Source organism: Merops nubicus, unplaced genomic scaffold, assembly GCF_000691845.1.
Source record: "Merops nubicus isolate BGI_N331 unplaced genomic scaffold, ASM69184v1 scaffold33929, whole genome shotgun sequence".
Lineage (NCBI taxonomy): Eukaryota > Metazoa > Chordata > Aves > Coraciiformes > Meropidae > Merops > Merops nubicus.
Genome location: NW_008633740.1, coordinates 24,303 through 39,435, shown reverse-complemented (window position 1 = coordinate 39,435; position 15,133 = coordinate 24,303). Strand labels below are relative to the sequence as shown.

Below are 15,133 nucleotides of genomic sequence, written 5' to 3'. Positions count from 1 at the left end.
AAGAACATGTTACTTACCACTGGACCACTGGATTCAAGTACTCTACACAAGAAACTGCTGAAACAGTTTTCTTCATCCCAAACAAAAAACCTATCAACATCTCAAATACATATTAGCATCCAATATTTGTCTATGGAAATAAAAAGTTCCAGTGTTTTGCAATCGAAAAGCTTCACTGTGTTAATTGTAGTCAACTTATAATACCAAGATTTTCTGTGACAGTTAAGCATCTCGTTCTGCACCAACTGCTTACTCTACATCATGTCAAAATTTTTTACCTCCAGGAATGAAGAGCTGCTGCTTAGCCATAGAATTACTGAGCCAATAATTGCAAGTTGCAGTTGCAAGATGTTTTCATGCAGCTTACACCTCTAAATATTTTAAAGAACTTTAGTTGTGTAAATTTGTCTTAAATCTCCCAGGAACACCATCACATGCAAACTAGAGTATCCAGGTACATATCTAAGACACTTCTGCTAAATATCAGGCAATTTTGAAAAATGGTGGGTGAGCTAGAAGGAGGTACCCAAAATCAGTTTTTATGGACCATAACCTTTCTGCATGGAGGATGTAAAGCTATGAGCAAGAGGAAGAAAAAAGTCTCCTGATGTGTGTAGTACACAGTGCAGATGACTCAAGGTCAAGGTTACAAAGGAAAACATTTGCCTTATTATCATACGTATTTCTTCCATACTCCAGAGCGAGGTGAAAACATGAGCTCTCCTGCACCAGCCCACAGCCAGAGCCACAGGGAGAGCCACAAGAGAGCAGTGATGGAAGCAAAGGGAATCACGCTGGCTCAGTGGCATTACAGGCTGCATACGTCCAAACCTCCTCTGTACAGAGTGAGACACAGTCCAGATAAAACTACACAGACACCCACAGGCAGAGCTCTGTGATGGATCCTCGAAGAGTCAGGTGTGGTGCAACACTGGCACGGCCACCAGGAAGGCCACCCGGGTACCAAACTGCCAGGAGGAACACACAGTGTCTGATCCTGTAGATCAACCTAACTGGTGCCACATGGTCTTAAAACTGTTTGGGAAGTAAATAACCTTAACAATAACAGAACCTGAAGTTGCAGCCCTCTGCTTTCTCTCTCAAAATAAGCATCTGCCAGATACAAGCTTTAGAAACATTTTGGATAATTCCCTGAAGGTCCTGTGCCTTCTCACCTGTCATCCTTAGAAGACAAACTGGGCCCTTCCACTTAAGAGACCATTCTGCACATGCCAGGCCCTTCCCCATACTCTTCTTTGCTACCAGATGAGGAATTAAACATTTCACACTTCCCAGGAGTTGTTCTTTCCTTATGAAGGAGACTCGCATTATTGCTCAGACCCCTTATTTTGAGAGCTGCCTGGAAATTGCAACCAGTGAAATAATTTGTTCAAACCTAGATACCAGCTCACTACCATGGATATACAAAATGCAAAATATATTAGTTGCAAACCAAATCACACGCTCATTAGTTCAGCTCTGGAGGACTGCTGTAAATGTTCAGCTGCTCCACCACATGATAATGCACTTAATGCAGTATAAACTCGTTGAATGCATTCACCTACGAAGTGAAAAGACACACACTTAGAATGCCACAGGAGTCCATTGACAAAATGACTTCAATTATAGTGAATTTTGCTAATTTACATGGACCTCACAGAGCAGCACGTCTTGGGCCAGAGCAACAAGAGCACCCAAAATATGGGGCAAAAGTAAACCTCATTTACACCTGTGAAATTCAGTTGGTTCGACAAAGTTATCAGGGTAGTGTTCAAGCTGTGTACTTTAACCCTTTGGCAAAAGCGTGAGTAAAACTGCATCGCTCTCCAGCACCCCCTGTACCTCCAGGAGGCATGTGTCCTGCGTGGGGACAGGACAAGGAGCAAGGGCTTTAAACTGAAACAGGATAGACTGAGATGAGAAGTACAGAGGAAGTTCCTCTCCATGGGATTGCTGAGACAGTGGCACTGGTTACCCAGAAAGATTCTGGATGCCCCATCCCTGGAAGTGTTCATGGCCATGTTGGATGGGGCCTTGTGCAACCTGGTCTAGTGGCAGGTGTCCCTGCCCATGGCAGGAGGGTTGGAACTAGATGATCTTTAAGATCCAGATCCCTTCCAACCCAAACCATTCCATGATTCTACAACATGATTCTACGAAGTTTCCATTTTATGCCTTTAAGTGAGCCAGGACCTTAACAGACATATCATCTCCTCACCGCTACTTTCACGGACCTCTTGTTACGCCATGGCTCTTGGGCACCTACGTGGTCAGTGAAAACACAAAAGCTGCCCAGAGTATAATTAAGAGCAGGAAGCAAGCTTAGATTAATCATTTAGATGAGGCTCTGAAGACATGTTTACACGGCATGAATATAGCTCTCTCTTGATGTCTTCTTGCAACTCATCTTTTAGGAGCAGGAAACCTTTATTAACATACTTTGAAAGCTCCATAATGCAGACATCAATCCAGCAAGTCTTTTGAAATCAGGCATAACTCTTCTCATTCTCTGAATCACCAGCTGCCTCCCACAGCACTCAGACAGCTTGGGAATTTGAGGGATCAGATCTCTGCCCAATTAAAGCAGTTCCCTTCACTAAGCAGAGCAGGGCACAGCCCCTTGGCAGCAGTCCTACACCCCGAAGACACCAAGGATGTAAGGGTCAACTGCCAGTCACTTCTGCTGCTCACCCACCTTGGGTCTCTGCTAGTTTGAATCCACTATTTATTTCAGAAGACAACAGTGACCACTGGAGAGCAATGCAGTTCTTTTCCACTTTGAATTATGATGGGAAGGTCACTTGCCTGTGGCATCTCTGGCAACTGATTGCACTATTTTTGCTGTGGACGTAAGGCATACTTTCATAAAAAACATCAGCAATTGATTATTCTCTCCAGCCTACATTCTATGGCCTTTAGGTTATCCATGTGGAAACATTTCCAAACCAACACAACTATCATAATGACAGAAAAATAGTTCTAGAACAGTCTCATCATGGAGCAGCTGCAAAAGTGCATCTGGAAGGACACTCCAAATCCAGCTGCAGACACGTTTGAGTGACCCACCAAAGCAATCAGCATTAGCAGTGGTCAAAAGCATCAAATGTAGTCATAGGTCTCTGGTCTGCAACCAGCCAGACCTGAACATGATGTAGGGATGGTTCTGCAGAGCATGTCCAATTACACTCAGAAGAACAAGTCAACAATCTGAAAACAGGAGAAATTCAAATCCAGCCTCTCTCAAAGTGGAACTTTGGTGTTGCAGAGAGAAGCAGAAATGCAAGACCAGAAGTTGTGGACTGACTTCTCCAACAGCACCATGCTCCAATAGCTTGTGGACTTGCAGCATGACACAGGCAAGTAACAGCTAATGAACTGCAGAGAGCTGAACTGCTTCTCATCAATATTAACATGAATCCACTGCTACTCCAAGGACAATCTTAATATGTTACCTTCAGAGCAGATGCTTCACATCATTACCATGATATGCAAGAGCTTTAAAGGACCAGCATGCATTAAAACCTCAGTTTTACAGTGTTCTGTATGAATCATGGCTGAAAGCCTCATGCAGCTTCTTAAATAATCATCGTTCAGAAAGAACTTTACTAACAGAAACATATTGGGGAGAAGGAAAAAGGTAAATCTAATTTTCAACCCAATTTCATGCCTACATTTTATAAGGCGAACTAGCAAAGCTGTCAGCAACAACAAAGAAGAACAAAGATTTTAAAATGTTCTCAGTGCAAGTCTGACTGCTGAAGTTAATGCTGTTATTGACAAACTAATGCAGCAAATATTGGTGAAATTATTATTTTCCACATTCTCACTTAAAGAGTTCTACCTTGAACTTCTTAGGTGTCTGCACAGAACTAGCATATTCAATATTAGACACTTTTCCAGAGTGGCAGAATTTACAGTGTATGAGACAATGCTGAGTACACCTCTACTTGTACAAACCAAAGCAGGCTCCAAGTCATTCATTCCCATCCTTCAGCTGCCAGGATGAATAATCCCTCTAAGTCCTCCACAGTAAAGCCAATAAATAAACTAGTATGGGTCGAGGCTGAGATCAAAAGAATTCTGCCATCATTTATGGAAAGGTGGAAAACCTTATTGCTGAGCTTAATTTCAGACCTCAGCAACCAAATCTGAGTCTTTCTGGTGGCTACTGGAGATCCAAATCAGTTGCTAATGTTCTGAAGTGCTAAGCTGTGCCTTAAAAGAAAGGTTCCAAGTTACCAAAGGAATCTTCCATATTCAATGACAGAGCAGGAAAACCACAGTGTGGTTTCAAAAAAGGGGACAAGCAACAGGCACCACAGCACCCAGCTCCACCACAAGCTCAGCTGAGGTGCCTCAGTTGAGTGTCTCTCCACCTAATGAATCCAGGCTTCTCAAGGGCAAAGCCTACACCATCACACCTACAAGTGGAGCTATCATTATTTCTCTCAAATTCAGAAACACCGTCCTTCATTCACAAGAATTTAAATTTGCAATACAATTGAAACAACATTCCAATTTAAGCAGATTTGAGATGTGATTAGGCAGCAGAAGAGGAGACAACTGTGATGCTGATTTCCACCCCTTCCCCAGCATGAACTTAAATGTAGTGATTTCTTATCTATCGGTTAAGAAAGGTGCATGCGATTTTCAGAAAAAAGGGTTACTTGGATCACAGGTTTACAAAGAACAACACTAAGGACTTCAAGCTCTAGACTTTAAAAGTCATATTAACAATAAGATACTCAATTATTTGAACATACTTTGATGACGTGTCTATTCCGTTTAACTTCTCTCCTAGCTGTGACATGACTTATCAGTTCATGTTAATCCCTTTCTAAAATAAACCAGAGGTTTATCTGCAATACTGATTTTCACCTTTTACACAGTTCCAATTAGATGCCAAAAGTAAAGAAATCAGAAGATGGTTTGTTCATTAAGATTAGGCAATATTTTAGTTTCATTAGAAATTAAAGTCTAGGCAGTTAGTGGAGACTAGACACCATAAAGAGGCCACAGCAAGGGCTACAATGAACCAGCCACCAGGGTTACAGCATGGCACAGACTTACCCAGAGCCTCAGCTGTCAGCAGGTGCGCATGGTGAGAAATTGCAGGACACAAAATTGACACAGAAAGGAAAATAAAAAAAGTCAAACTGGTATTCCAGCATTCCTAGAGTTTAGACATTTTCATCAGTGCCAAGACACGAGAGTGAGCAGTTTCGACTAGACTACTTTGACTTCTTCCATTGCTGATAAATGCATTGGCTTAGCTACCTGATGAGCTCTTGCAAATTAAACTCCCAGCTATTTACCATCCAGTTTTATTTTAAGAGACTCAAACCAGTTTAGGAACTTTGTTTAGCTTGCAGATTCTTAGGTGAGAACGTGTTAACAGGTGGTTCAGAGAAAGTGCACAACAGAGACAACTGTCAGACTCTGGTCAAGCTGAAGAAGTGGCACAAAGCTCATCCCCTTGCAGGGAAGAGGGAACTCAAACCTGAAAAACTCTGGGCGGGTGCTGCGTTAGTAACCACAGTGCTTTTTGATGTTCTCTACTGCAATTACATTAATAGATTGTTAATTAAATGAAAAACTAATTGCTGATGCAGTGTGGAAGAACATCAAAAAGATTAACCATGATATGCATATTTTAATTAAAAGACTTTATATATATGAAGTTTTGCAATAAACCTGGCTTGCTGTCAAAAAGAGGGAAACTATCTAGAGGCATTCAAAAGTCAAGGAATGAAAATAAATCAAAGGAAGATCTCCGGTCACTGATTTTGCAACATGTCTTCACTGCATTTTTATAACGTGGTGCTTACATTGTAAGCTTCCAAAGCGGGAGACAGGGGAGGAAAAAAAAAAAAAAAAAAAACCACCCCAAAACCCCACAGGCACCACGGCCTCATCCACACAGGATTTTTTTGTGGGCAACAGGTAAGTACAAATGGCTCATCAGGCTCCCTCCTTCTGAGCAGCACCATACTGACTCTACAGCGAGTCCTGGCTCTCACTTCAGTCATCGTGCCACACTTGATCAGTTTAGAGGAGGGAAGCTGTCTCCTGGCAGGCAAAGGGTCTGGCCAGGGGTCCTCCCTCCCCAGCCTGCCGCTCCGGACAGGACAAGTTCTAAGCACAGAAAGAATGCAAAGTCCTTGAATGAGAAGGTCAGCTTTTGCTTTAAGAATGGAGCTGTTCTTGGGTTATAATTAAGTTGAAGAGCTTTACGTTTTTTGGTTAAGAGTCATGGGGTTTGCACAATCACCCTTGCGAGGAGTATAACAATATTAAGAGTTTCAGACCAGAGTGAAAAACAAAAACAGCTGCAAAGGTTCTAAAACACAAACAGGTCATCTTTGGTAAATGGTAGGAGGGGAAGAAAAAGCACTTTTGGCAGTATTACAGTAAACTAATAATCCTGTTCTACTCTCTCAAATTCATTAGAAGTAAGAATATATTCCAAAACTGCTGCATACTCAAAAGTAGAAGTTGAGAGTTTAGGTACTCTACATTGATGGGAGACAAGATGAAATGTTTTATTGAATGTTAAGGGCACTCTGCAGAAATGTCTATGAATAGCTTAGAGATAAAACTCAGTTTCTACATTAACATGTTTTGTATTATTGGCAGCAATACGTATAACTCCTTTTCATAAATCCACCTGGATTTAAACATTTTCCTCAAAGCTCACACACGCTGTCACATGAAGAACCTGAAAATGAAACCTACCAGTCATGTTATAGGCAGAAGGGAAACCTCTCTAGTTAATCACTAATAGCCAAGCTGAAATACAGAAAACAAAGCCAACACGCACTCCAGATTTTACAACTACATTGTTATATTTTAAGTTAATTACTTGATGCTTTTAAAAAAAACTTAAGAATCATGCATTTTGTTAACCTTCCCAAATGGTTACATGCAGAGTCATAGCTGCTGTCTCTCCTCGGAATCGAGTACAGCATCAACAGCTTCTAGCAGCTACGGATCCACTTATGAGGCCTTGACTCAGCAGAAAGCTAAACATGGAATTTATTTTAAATATATGCATAATTATTCCCCTGACTTAGGTTAGCTGGGCTGACTTCTGTTGTCCAATGTTTGTCTGAAAACAAAGAGCAATTTAGAAGATGTATGCAGTTCCATGCACTATGTAGGTTCATCTGTTCAGACAAGAGCTAAGTTTCAATGCTGGGGTGGACAACGTGCCTGTTCTCCTGGGGAACAAGGGCGTAAGGAAAAGGATGCACCTTGAAGTTCATCATGACAGGACTGCAAGGACCCTGGAGGTGCACCAGGATCCTATTTAGACTACATATATTTAGATTTCATATGGATTTTTTTCTTCACAGTCAAAGACAATAACAGAATGAAAATTATTCCTGTAAGGTCTTTTGTAATGCAGGACCTTAATTTACATGCAGACTTGTCATTTTACCAGATATACTGTAGCAAACTTCCCAAAAAGACCCCTAACACCTTTTTTGTTTTCTTTGGGAAGCTTGGTGTTTCCCCTGTCTCTCCAACCTTTGGGAACACCTTCATTGCAATTAACACACCTACTCTGAGAAGGTAATTTCTAATAAAACAATCTTAAATGCCCAGTCTGAACTTTCAACTTGGCTGCATGGAACTAGAACAATGAGACCATGCACAAGCCAGAGAATAGGCAAACCCAAATGGATTCGGCTCCTGAGCACTAAGGTGGGGTGCCCAACAGGACAAGCCACGCAGCCCATGGCCCAAGCATCCTTGGGATACAGCCAAGGAGCAAGAGCTGCTACACATGCTGCAGCCACCAGCTGCAAGGGAGAGCCCCTGCAGCCTGATGTGTCAGGGACAGAGGACATCACTGTCATGACATGAATGAGAAAAGTAGAGAGTTATATTTGAGTTTCTAGATCTGAAGCTGCCCAAAGCAGAGGAAAACCACTTTCCCATCCAGTCAAAACAGAAAAAGCTTGAAGGACTTTTTAGTAGCATGCATAGTACTTAAGCAAATCCAAAATTCAGCAAACATCTCACTTGTCCGCAGATGATCATGGGGTTAATTCAGAAATATTCTTACAAGTGCTAGGAAGGGAATGAATTAGTTGTTTTAAAGTTCCCATAGGTGAGTCAGTAACTTTAAAGAAAAATCAAAGGAACAGGTCCTGCTTGAGGAAAAACAAAACCAAACCCATGAGACTGAGCCACAGGGAAACAGGAGAGCTGAAGACACAGTAAGACATTGGTGCACTCAGCCGCATGCCTGCCAGGGCACTGACCCAGGAGCTTCCCTGCCCATACTTCAAACCTCATTTGTGACCTAAAGCAGAATCACTTCTGCAGCTTAATCTTTTTATAACTAAATCCCTTCTTGATGTTGAAGCTTCAGTGACAGCACGAGCAACATACTTCACCACGTAGCACATTGAACAGATCTGTCAAGGTAGGTACACACAAGAACGTTCTCATAACAGCATTTAACACTCCACTCAGACCAATGCTTTATTCCTTCAGGGTAGAGATCAAAAAAGGCAAAGAGGGCTTAGAGCACTTTTTTTCCTTCTGTATTTAAGTGCTGTAGGTAATTTGAAAGAAGACAGGATGTACTTTCTCCCATCTCCCACACACTTGTGCTGGAGCCCACAGGGCCAGCAGCTTTGGGCGTTCATGCTGACACATGTATGAGCCTCAGCACCTCATTGCACTTCTCCCCAGCGGCCATGAGAACAACACTCAATTCCTCAAAATAGTGCAGCTCCCTTTCTGTCTACTGGCTATCTGCCAGCCTTCATCACTTCCACCTTCCCCAGACACATCCCTCTGCGATGAGCTTTAACCCCTCCTCAGTCCATCTGGGTTTGTGCTCTGGACCCAAACACCATGTGTATGACAGAAGTTCTGAGGGATACAGCACAGAAACACAGCAGGTTCACTGACAACTCAAAAAGCATGTCATAACAGCAAAATTAATCAAAGGAATAACAAAAAAAAAAAAAAGTCTTCAATCATAGCATGGCTGCTACAAAAACGATACCAAAACGAGGCAAGTTCCGCTCTCTGCTTACAGATGTTTAATCCTGAAGGAGCACAAGACATCAGTGTGTTGACCCGTCACTAGACATGGCACACATATGGGGAGGGAGACAGGAACCCAGAAAATCCAAGGAGAAACTCCACTTGCTTTAACGACTGCTGACAGACACCTATAGTGGCATCTGCAGTATGGGAACAGCAGATTTTTGTTTGTTTGTTTGTGTGGTTTGTTTGTTTGTTTATTTGTTTTTTGCCCCCAGAAGGCTTATGGAGAATGCTGCCTCTTCCTCCAAGACCACAGACTGATTTATTCAATATTCAGAAGCAGGAATAAAAGGGAGATGGAGCCAGATAGCTGTGAATTCATAGAAACAGGGTCAAAAAATGCTTCCTTCACAGATCACAGACATGCTTTTCTCAGTTCTCATCTACCATGAACGTTTGTATCACACAGGGACAAGATGTGATGAGACCAGAGAAGGTGGGAAGAGAGGAAAAGAAATGGAGGGAATATCACAGACTGTCTAGAGCTGTTGGTCTGAAGTCAGATAATTCATCACACAACATGAGAAACATGTTTACACATCACTCAAAAAGAAAAGTCTTATCCTTAAAAAAACTGTCTTCCTAAAGATGACCATTCTGATTACTAATCTCTTCCATGGACAGACAGACACACAAAGACTACTGAGCTAAGCTCCCTCCCACATGCCTCAGCTAAAATTCAAGAGCAGTTTTCCAGTCATGTGGCTTTCTAGCAGCATAATTATTGACTCAATTATTAGGAAGGACAGTTAGAGACTGCTCACCTGTTTCGGATAACATTTACACAATTTAAAAGTTCATGAAACTCCCCACCCCAGCATTTATTTTGCTTGTCCAGGGGCTCACAGTTTTTAGGCAGGAGGTGAAGCACAAGCTGCAACCTGCAGGCTGAGAGCTGCTCAAAGCACACTCCTTACCTGGCTGGGGAGAGCCCCATGCCAGGAAAGGGAACCAGAGTCTGCTTCTGTGCAAGGTCCAAATCACTTCTCCAAAGCTTGGGGTTTGCACTTGGCCAAATAAAAGCCTTAGTGACAGCAATCCTGCAGCTATCAGTGATGCACCTTTCCATCAACATGATGATGAAACTTCTGTGACAAGATGGTGGTAGGGGGGCAAAAGGAGCACAAAATTCAGCTGCTAAGAAAGATAGACTGCCTTTTTGGAGAACTCCCTTCTTTTCTTACTCATCTTTAATTTTTTATGGTTGCCCTCCCCCTGACAATAACCGATGCCACCTTCTCACACTCTGAGGAATAATGTAAAGTTTATGAGATTAAAGGCTGTTAAGAAAAAAAGAAGAAAGGTGGTAGAAATGGAGAACAGTGAGAAATAATTAATAAAGAAGTTAATAGTTACAGAACATTTACTTTTTTTTAATATATTATTCCAAAAGATTCTAGAAAATTTTACAGGTATCTGCACAAGTCATGTTACAATGTCAGCGTTCCTAACAGGAATAAGTCAGGAGCAAGCACTCTATTTTAAAACATGATTGACATTGTACAAACAGTTTTAAGGCTTTTGTACAAGAACATTAGATAGCAGCTTCAGAATATGATTTAAATGACACACTAATTGCACTCTGGTGTTCAAGTACGAACCAGGAATACATTACAGGGGATCGAATTATTACTATAGAAAGTCCTATCACTGTTCAATCATTGTCAATGAGCACAGAACAAAAGGTTTTTAACAGTAGAAGCCTGAAGCAAGTTACCTTTCTTTGCTTTCTTCTGTAGCTTCAATGTGTCAGACGATTTCTTTTTTATCTCTTGGCGGGCTTTTTTGTATTCTAAAAAAACACAGTCTCTATTATCAACAGACACAATGTCAAAATGGATGTTTTTCACAGAAAAGACTATTTTTAAAGGCACCAGACTACAAATTTCAAGAGGACAGCTACTATTAATCAAAGTGACTTAGAACTCATATTTTGTAGTGCCTATATGTTTGGCTTAATATAACATTTTAGGGTGTGAGCACATTCACATACCAAAATCTTTCCCAAACAAACAAAGCCTTTACAGAAATAACAACTGAGAACATAGTACAAAATTAGAGTGCTTTTCATTTCAGAGACTCATCCACTCTCAGGAATGGAAAACAGAGATGATAAGTTTCTCAAAACATCTGTGTTCAAAAACAAGCATCCAGAAATGGCAAGGCAGAGAATATCCTGTGATCCCTCTCCAGCATGAGAGTCAGGTAAGAGTGCTAAAACTTTGCCCAAGGAAGGGTCACATTGCCAGCTCTTTCTGATGAAGTGGAGCACACTGCAGTTGTCCTCATTTTCAGATGAGCTGCAAATCCCAGGGAGAATTAAAATACCAAAATAAAATATTCAAGTCCAGGCCCACTAAAGGTACCTGATATGAAAACTGATAGTTTAAAAAAAAACAGAAGATAAAAGGCACATATGCATGCATATACATATACACATACACATTAACCTAGGTGATCAGTGTTACTGCTCTTCTAGGGATGGAAAAACAGAAGCAGGTTGGAGGTGGGCACAAGAACTGTACCAGTGCCAACTGTACCCCCAACACCCAAGTCTACCCACTAAACCCTGAATCTCACTGCTGCTTTGGCCAGGGTCAGCCCTATCTGCAGGAACCCAGGTGATTCCTCCCTGCTGCTCACTACTTGCTTAACACTCTGCAGCACAAGGTGGAAAATTTTTCAGGAGCTGCTGATCTAGCTGCCTCTATTCGACCACAGGAATAGTGGGGCAAGAAACAACAACGTTTCTGGAGGCCAAGCACATCCCTTCCTATCATGAAGTAAGTTATGGTGATGATGTGTCTGAAATCTTCAGTTTTCAAGGGTTAGTGGTGAACTACAGCCTGCTTTCAGCACCTATGCTAAAGGGAAATCATTCCCTGTACAATTTTTGCAAAGCCAAAGGCATCTATCAACACACTTTTGCTGTGCAAGACTTTGCTGCCTCCTCCTCATTCCCCCAGGAAAGCCTCTGGCCACCATCAGCACCGCAGCTCCGAGCACCCCACATCCAACATCAGCTTCCCCATTCCCCAGGTGCACATTCCTCTAACACATCAGGTATAGAATAATGACACTGAATGTTTTACAGGGCTGTGCACTCTCTGGAGGACACTATGTCTGAGACATAACATGATCTTAAAGTTAGCTTTTAACTCCACCCTGGGGCTTTGCAGGGATTGATGCAGCATCCTACTCTTCAGCACTATTGGAGATCATACAGTGAGAGTGAGCTCACAGAGTTAAAACTAGTCACTGCTTACCAGTCTAGAAAAACAACCCATCCCTTGGGGTCCTGCAAACTAAACCTTCAAAATAGATATGCAAGGGTTAAAAGTTTGTTAGGCACTAGAGAGAGGAGTGCTTTAGAAAAGAAAAGCTGCTATACATATTTTAGTGCGTCATTCAGTTCCCCAGCACAAACATGAAACGAGGAAGAAAAGCTGATATTACAATCTTACTCCTATTAAAGAATTCTTCCTCTATAACTACCTTTTGCATGGTCTTTATCCAGTTGATTGGCCACTTTCTTCCACTCTTCCATCTGTTCTTGAAGTGGGTTTATCAGACAGTCAATTAAAGCACTAATTTTGTTGAAAAAACACAAAGAGCAATCAAATCCTGCAGATGCCCCTATTCTTATATAGAGCCAAGGTCAATATTGGAGTATTTTTACTTTTTGCTGCGACAGCTACCAGTGTCACAATGTAAATATCAGAACATAAAAATGTTTACGCTGGAGAAAGCAAAAGAAAGGACTGGATTGAAACAAAATCCACATCACAAGATAACCAGAATTACTGTGCAGAAGTTCAGGACAGTGAGGAACAGTGTGTAATACAGAGCAGTGACCCAAAACAGGGCCAACATAAACAGTTAGATCCTACTCATCTGTCACAAAAAGGGAAATTTAAATGGATACTCCAGAGACCAGAAAGGTTCATGGAGCCATGAAGATTTTAAACTTAAATAACACATGGATGCACAAGAAGACAGAGCAGTTGTACAAGCAAACAGCATCCTGTACACTGACGTGCCTCACCTCTCACCAGTGGACTGCTTGATGCAGCACTAGTTAACACTCCACTAATTAATAAGATTGGGATTGCACCATTTAAACAGCTAATCCTGGAGTAACTAGAGATGAAAGTTGTCTCCTCACAGTCAATTTAATAAATATCTTTATTTTAAAAGGGAAAAAAACATGCCAGGTCATCAGGCAAATCACAGAAACATAGAATGGTTTGGGTTGGCAGGGACCTTAAAGACCATCTCGTTCTAGCCCCCCTGCCATGGGCAGGGACACCTCCCATTAGACCTGGTTGTGCAAGGCCCTGTCCAGCCTGGATGAACTAAAATGGAGAGCCATCACTTTGGCTCACCTCAGGTCAAGTATAATTTTTAAGTCTGGTTAAAATGGCACCCATGCAAACTACTACTTACTGCAGAACTACGTTATTTATGTATAGCCCATCTTACACAGGAGTTAATCTTCTCCCATTACCTCTACAGCCTAACTTTAACTACAAAAAAGGAGATGAGAGAATTTGCCTTTTCCATATTTTTTTTTCCTCTATTTTTTTTCTTGGGTGCAAGCTATTTGGGCTCACCAGTAATCTGAGGAAGCAGCACAACACTTGCTGTTGCTTTAAAACTTAGCAAAAAAGCTTAAAGTTCTGAAACAAAGACAGGTTGGTCTCAGCAGCAGCCACCTGCTCAGCACTGAGCAACAGGAATCAATGGAGTAAATTTGCAGCATTTAAAGTGATTTGAAGTGAGAAGCCCAGTCCCCAGAACATGGCAGTGAAATCTTGCATGTTCACAACACCCAGTGTGCTGCAGAAGAAAACAACTGCTGTGTTCAGTGACATGGTCACAGACGAGGTGAAAACCCAATGCTCATGAGCAGCTTTAGGTGTTCCCCAGTAGCAAACGGAAGACAAACCTTGAGCTCCAGGCCAGGTCCAGAGCCACTCACCTTGAGAACTGCCGGAGTTTGGACTCTATACTTCTGTGCCTCATACACATCCTGGTGAGAGCAGACCCAATCTCTCTGGTGCCGCCTGAAAAACAAAACACAAGGAAGATGAGGCCCCTGACGAGAGTCCTGCCTGTGGTGCAGAAGCATGCCAACCTGAAGGCAGACACCAAATCTTCCAGAGCAACTGTAAAAGAGATTCATAATAACTGTAGAATTGACCAGGCTATTAACCAGGCAAACCTCAGGGATATATTCCACCATGGGAGATTAATTTTTGTTCATCCAGAAACCAGGACTGAACAATTAAATATGATTAAAATGCAACTTCTCAGCAGCTTTATGTGCTATGAGGCCTAATTCTGTGTCAGAAGAGTTAAAAAAAAAGGGCTTGAGATGTCAAGAGACAAGAAGCAAAGCTGGCAAGTAAGTGGGGTATCTGTAGACAGTTTATGTCCACATTTTGGAAATAAATCTAGACAATTGGATTCAACTTCTCATCCCTGATTCTTTAGGCTCAATGCCTCAAAAAGATTTTGCTCCTCCAGAATATGTAACTAATGCTACGCATTGCCTCATACATCAGTGGCACCTACCACCAATGTTTCCCAGGTCCATCTCAGACCACACAGGTATTTTCCATGACATTGCCAGGAGGTGGCACTACGTGCTCTAGACCCTCGTCTCCGGTTCCGATAACTCTATGACAGCAAGGGTAATTTTTTTTGTATGTATTCCTCCTCCAAAGTTTTCCCTTTCAAAAGCACACGTTCCTCCATTTTACACTTTTATCAGCATTACCGACTTTGATCAGCCTATTAAATTTCGATGTAATTTTGTTTTGGTTAGTGTTATTTTTGATAATTGCTTAGTTCTTATTTGCAAGTCAAATCTACTACCAACATCAACCTTTGCACAAAGCTTTTCCAAACTGTAGTGTTCTCTGGAATGGTGAAGTTATCAGTATCTATTTGGAAGTCTTGTTTCATTATTAAAATAACCTTAGACTTGTAATATAGAGTAAAATATCTTCCTTTAGGTTTTAAAAATGGTATTGCACAAGTAAAATGTATTTTCCTAGTA

The 15,133-nt window shown here is 41.6% G+C and overlaps 1 protein-coding gene across 1 annotated transcript in view; it reads right to left on the bottom strand.

Moving 5' to 3' along the window:
• The window catches only part of MTSS1 (metastasis suppressor 1), a gene marked incomplete at its 3' end in the record, with an annotated part of 33,374 nt that extends 18,706 nt beyond the window's left edge, over window positions 1–14,668 (bottom strand). The window contains exons 1-4 of the mRNA XM_008948347.1: window positions 14,647–14,668; window positions 14,051–14,135; window positions 12,565–12,656; window positions 10,787–10,861 (exon numbers count right to left, since the gene is read on the bottom strand). Of these exons, the coding sequence (XP_008946595.1) occupies window positions 10,787–10,861; window positions 12,565–12,656; window positions 14,051–14,135; window positions 14,647–14,668 (274 nt within the window). The remainder of the gene's footprint in view (window positions 1–10,786; window positions 10,862–12,564; window positions 12,657–14,050; window positions 14,136–14,646) is intronic.
• Window positions 14,669–15,133: the final 465 nt, after the last annotated feature.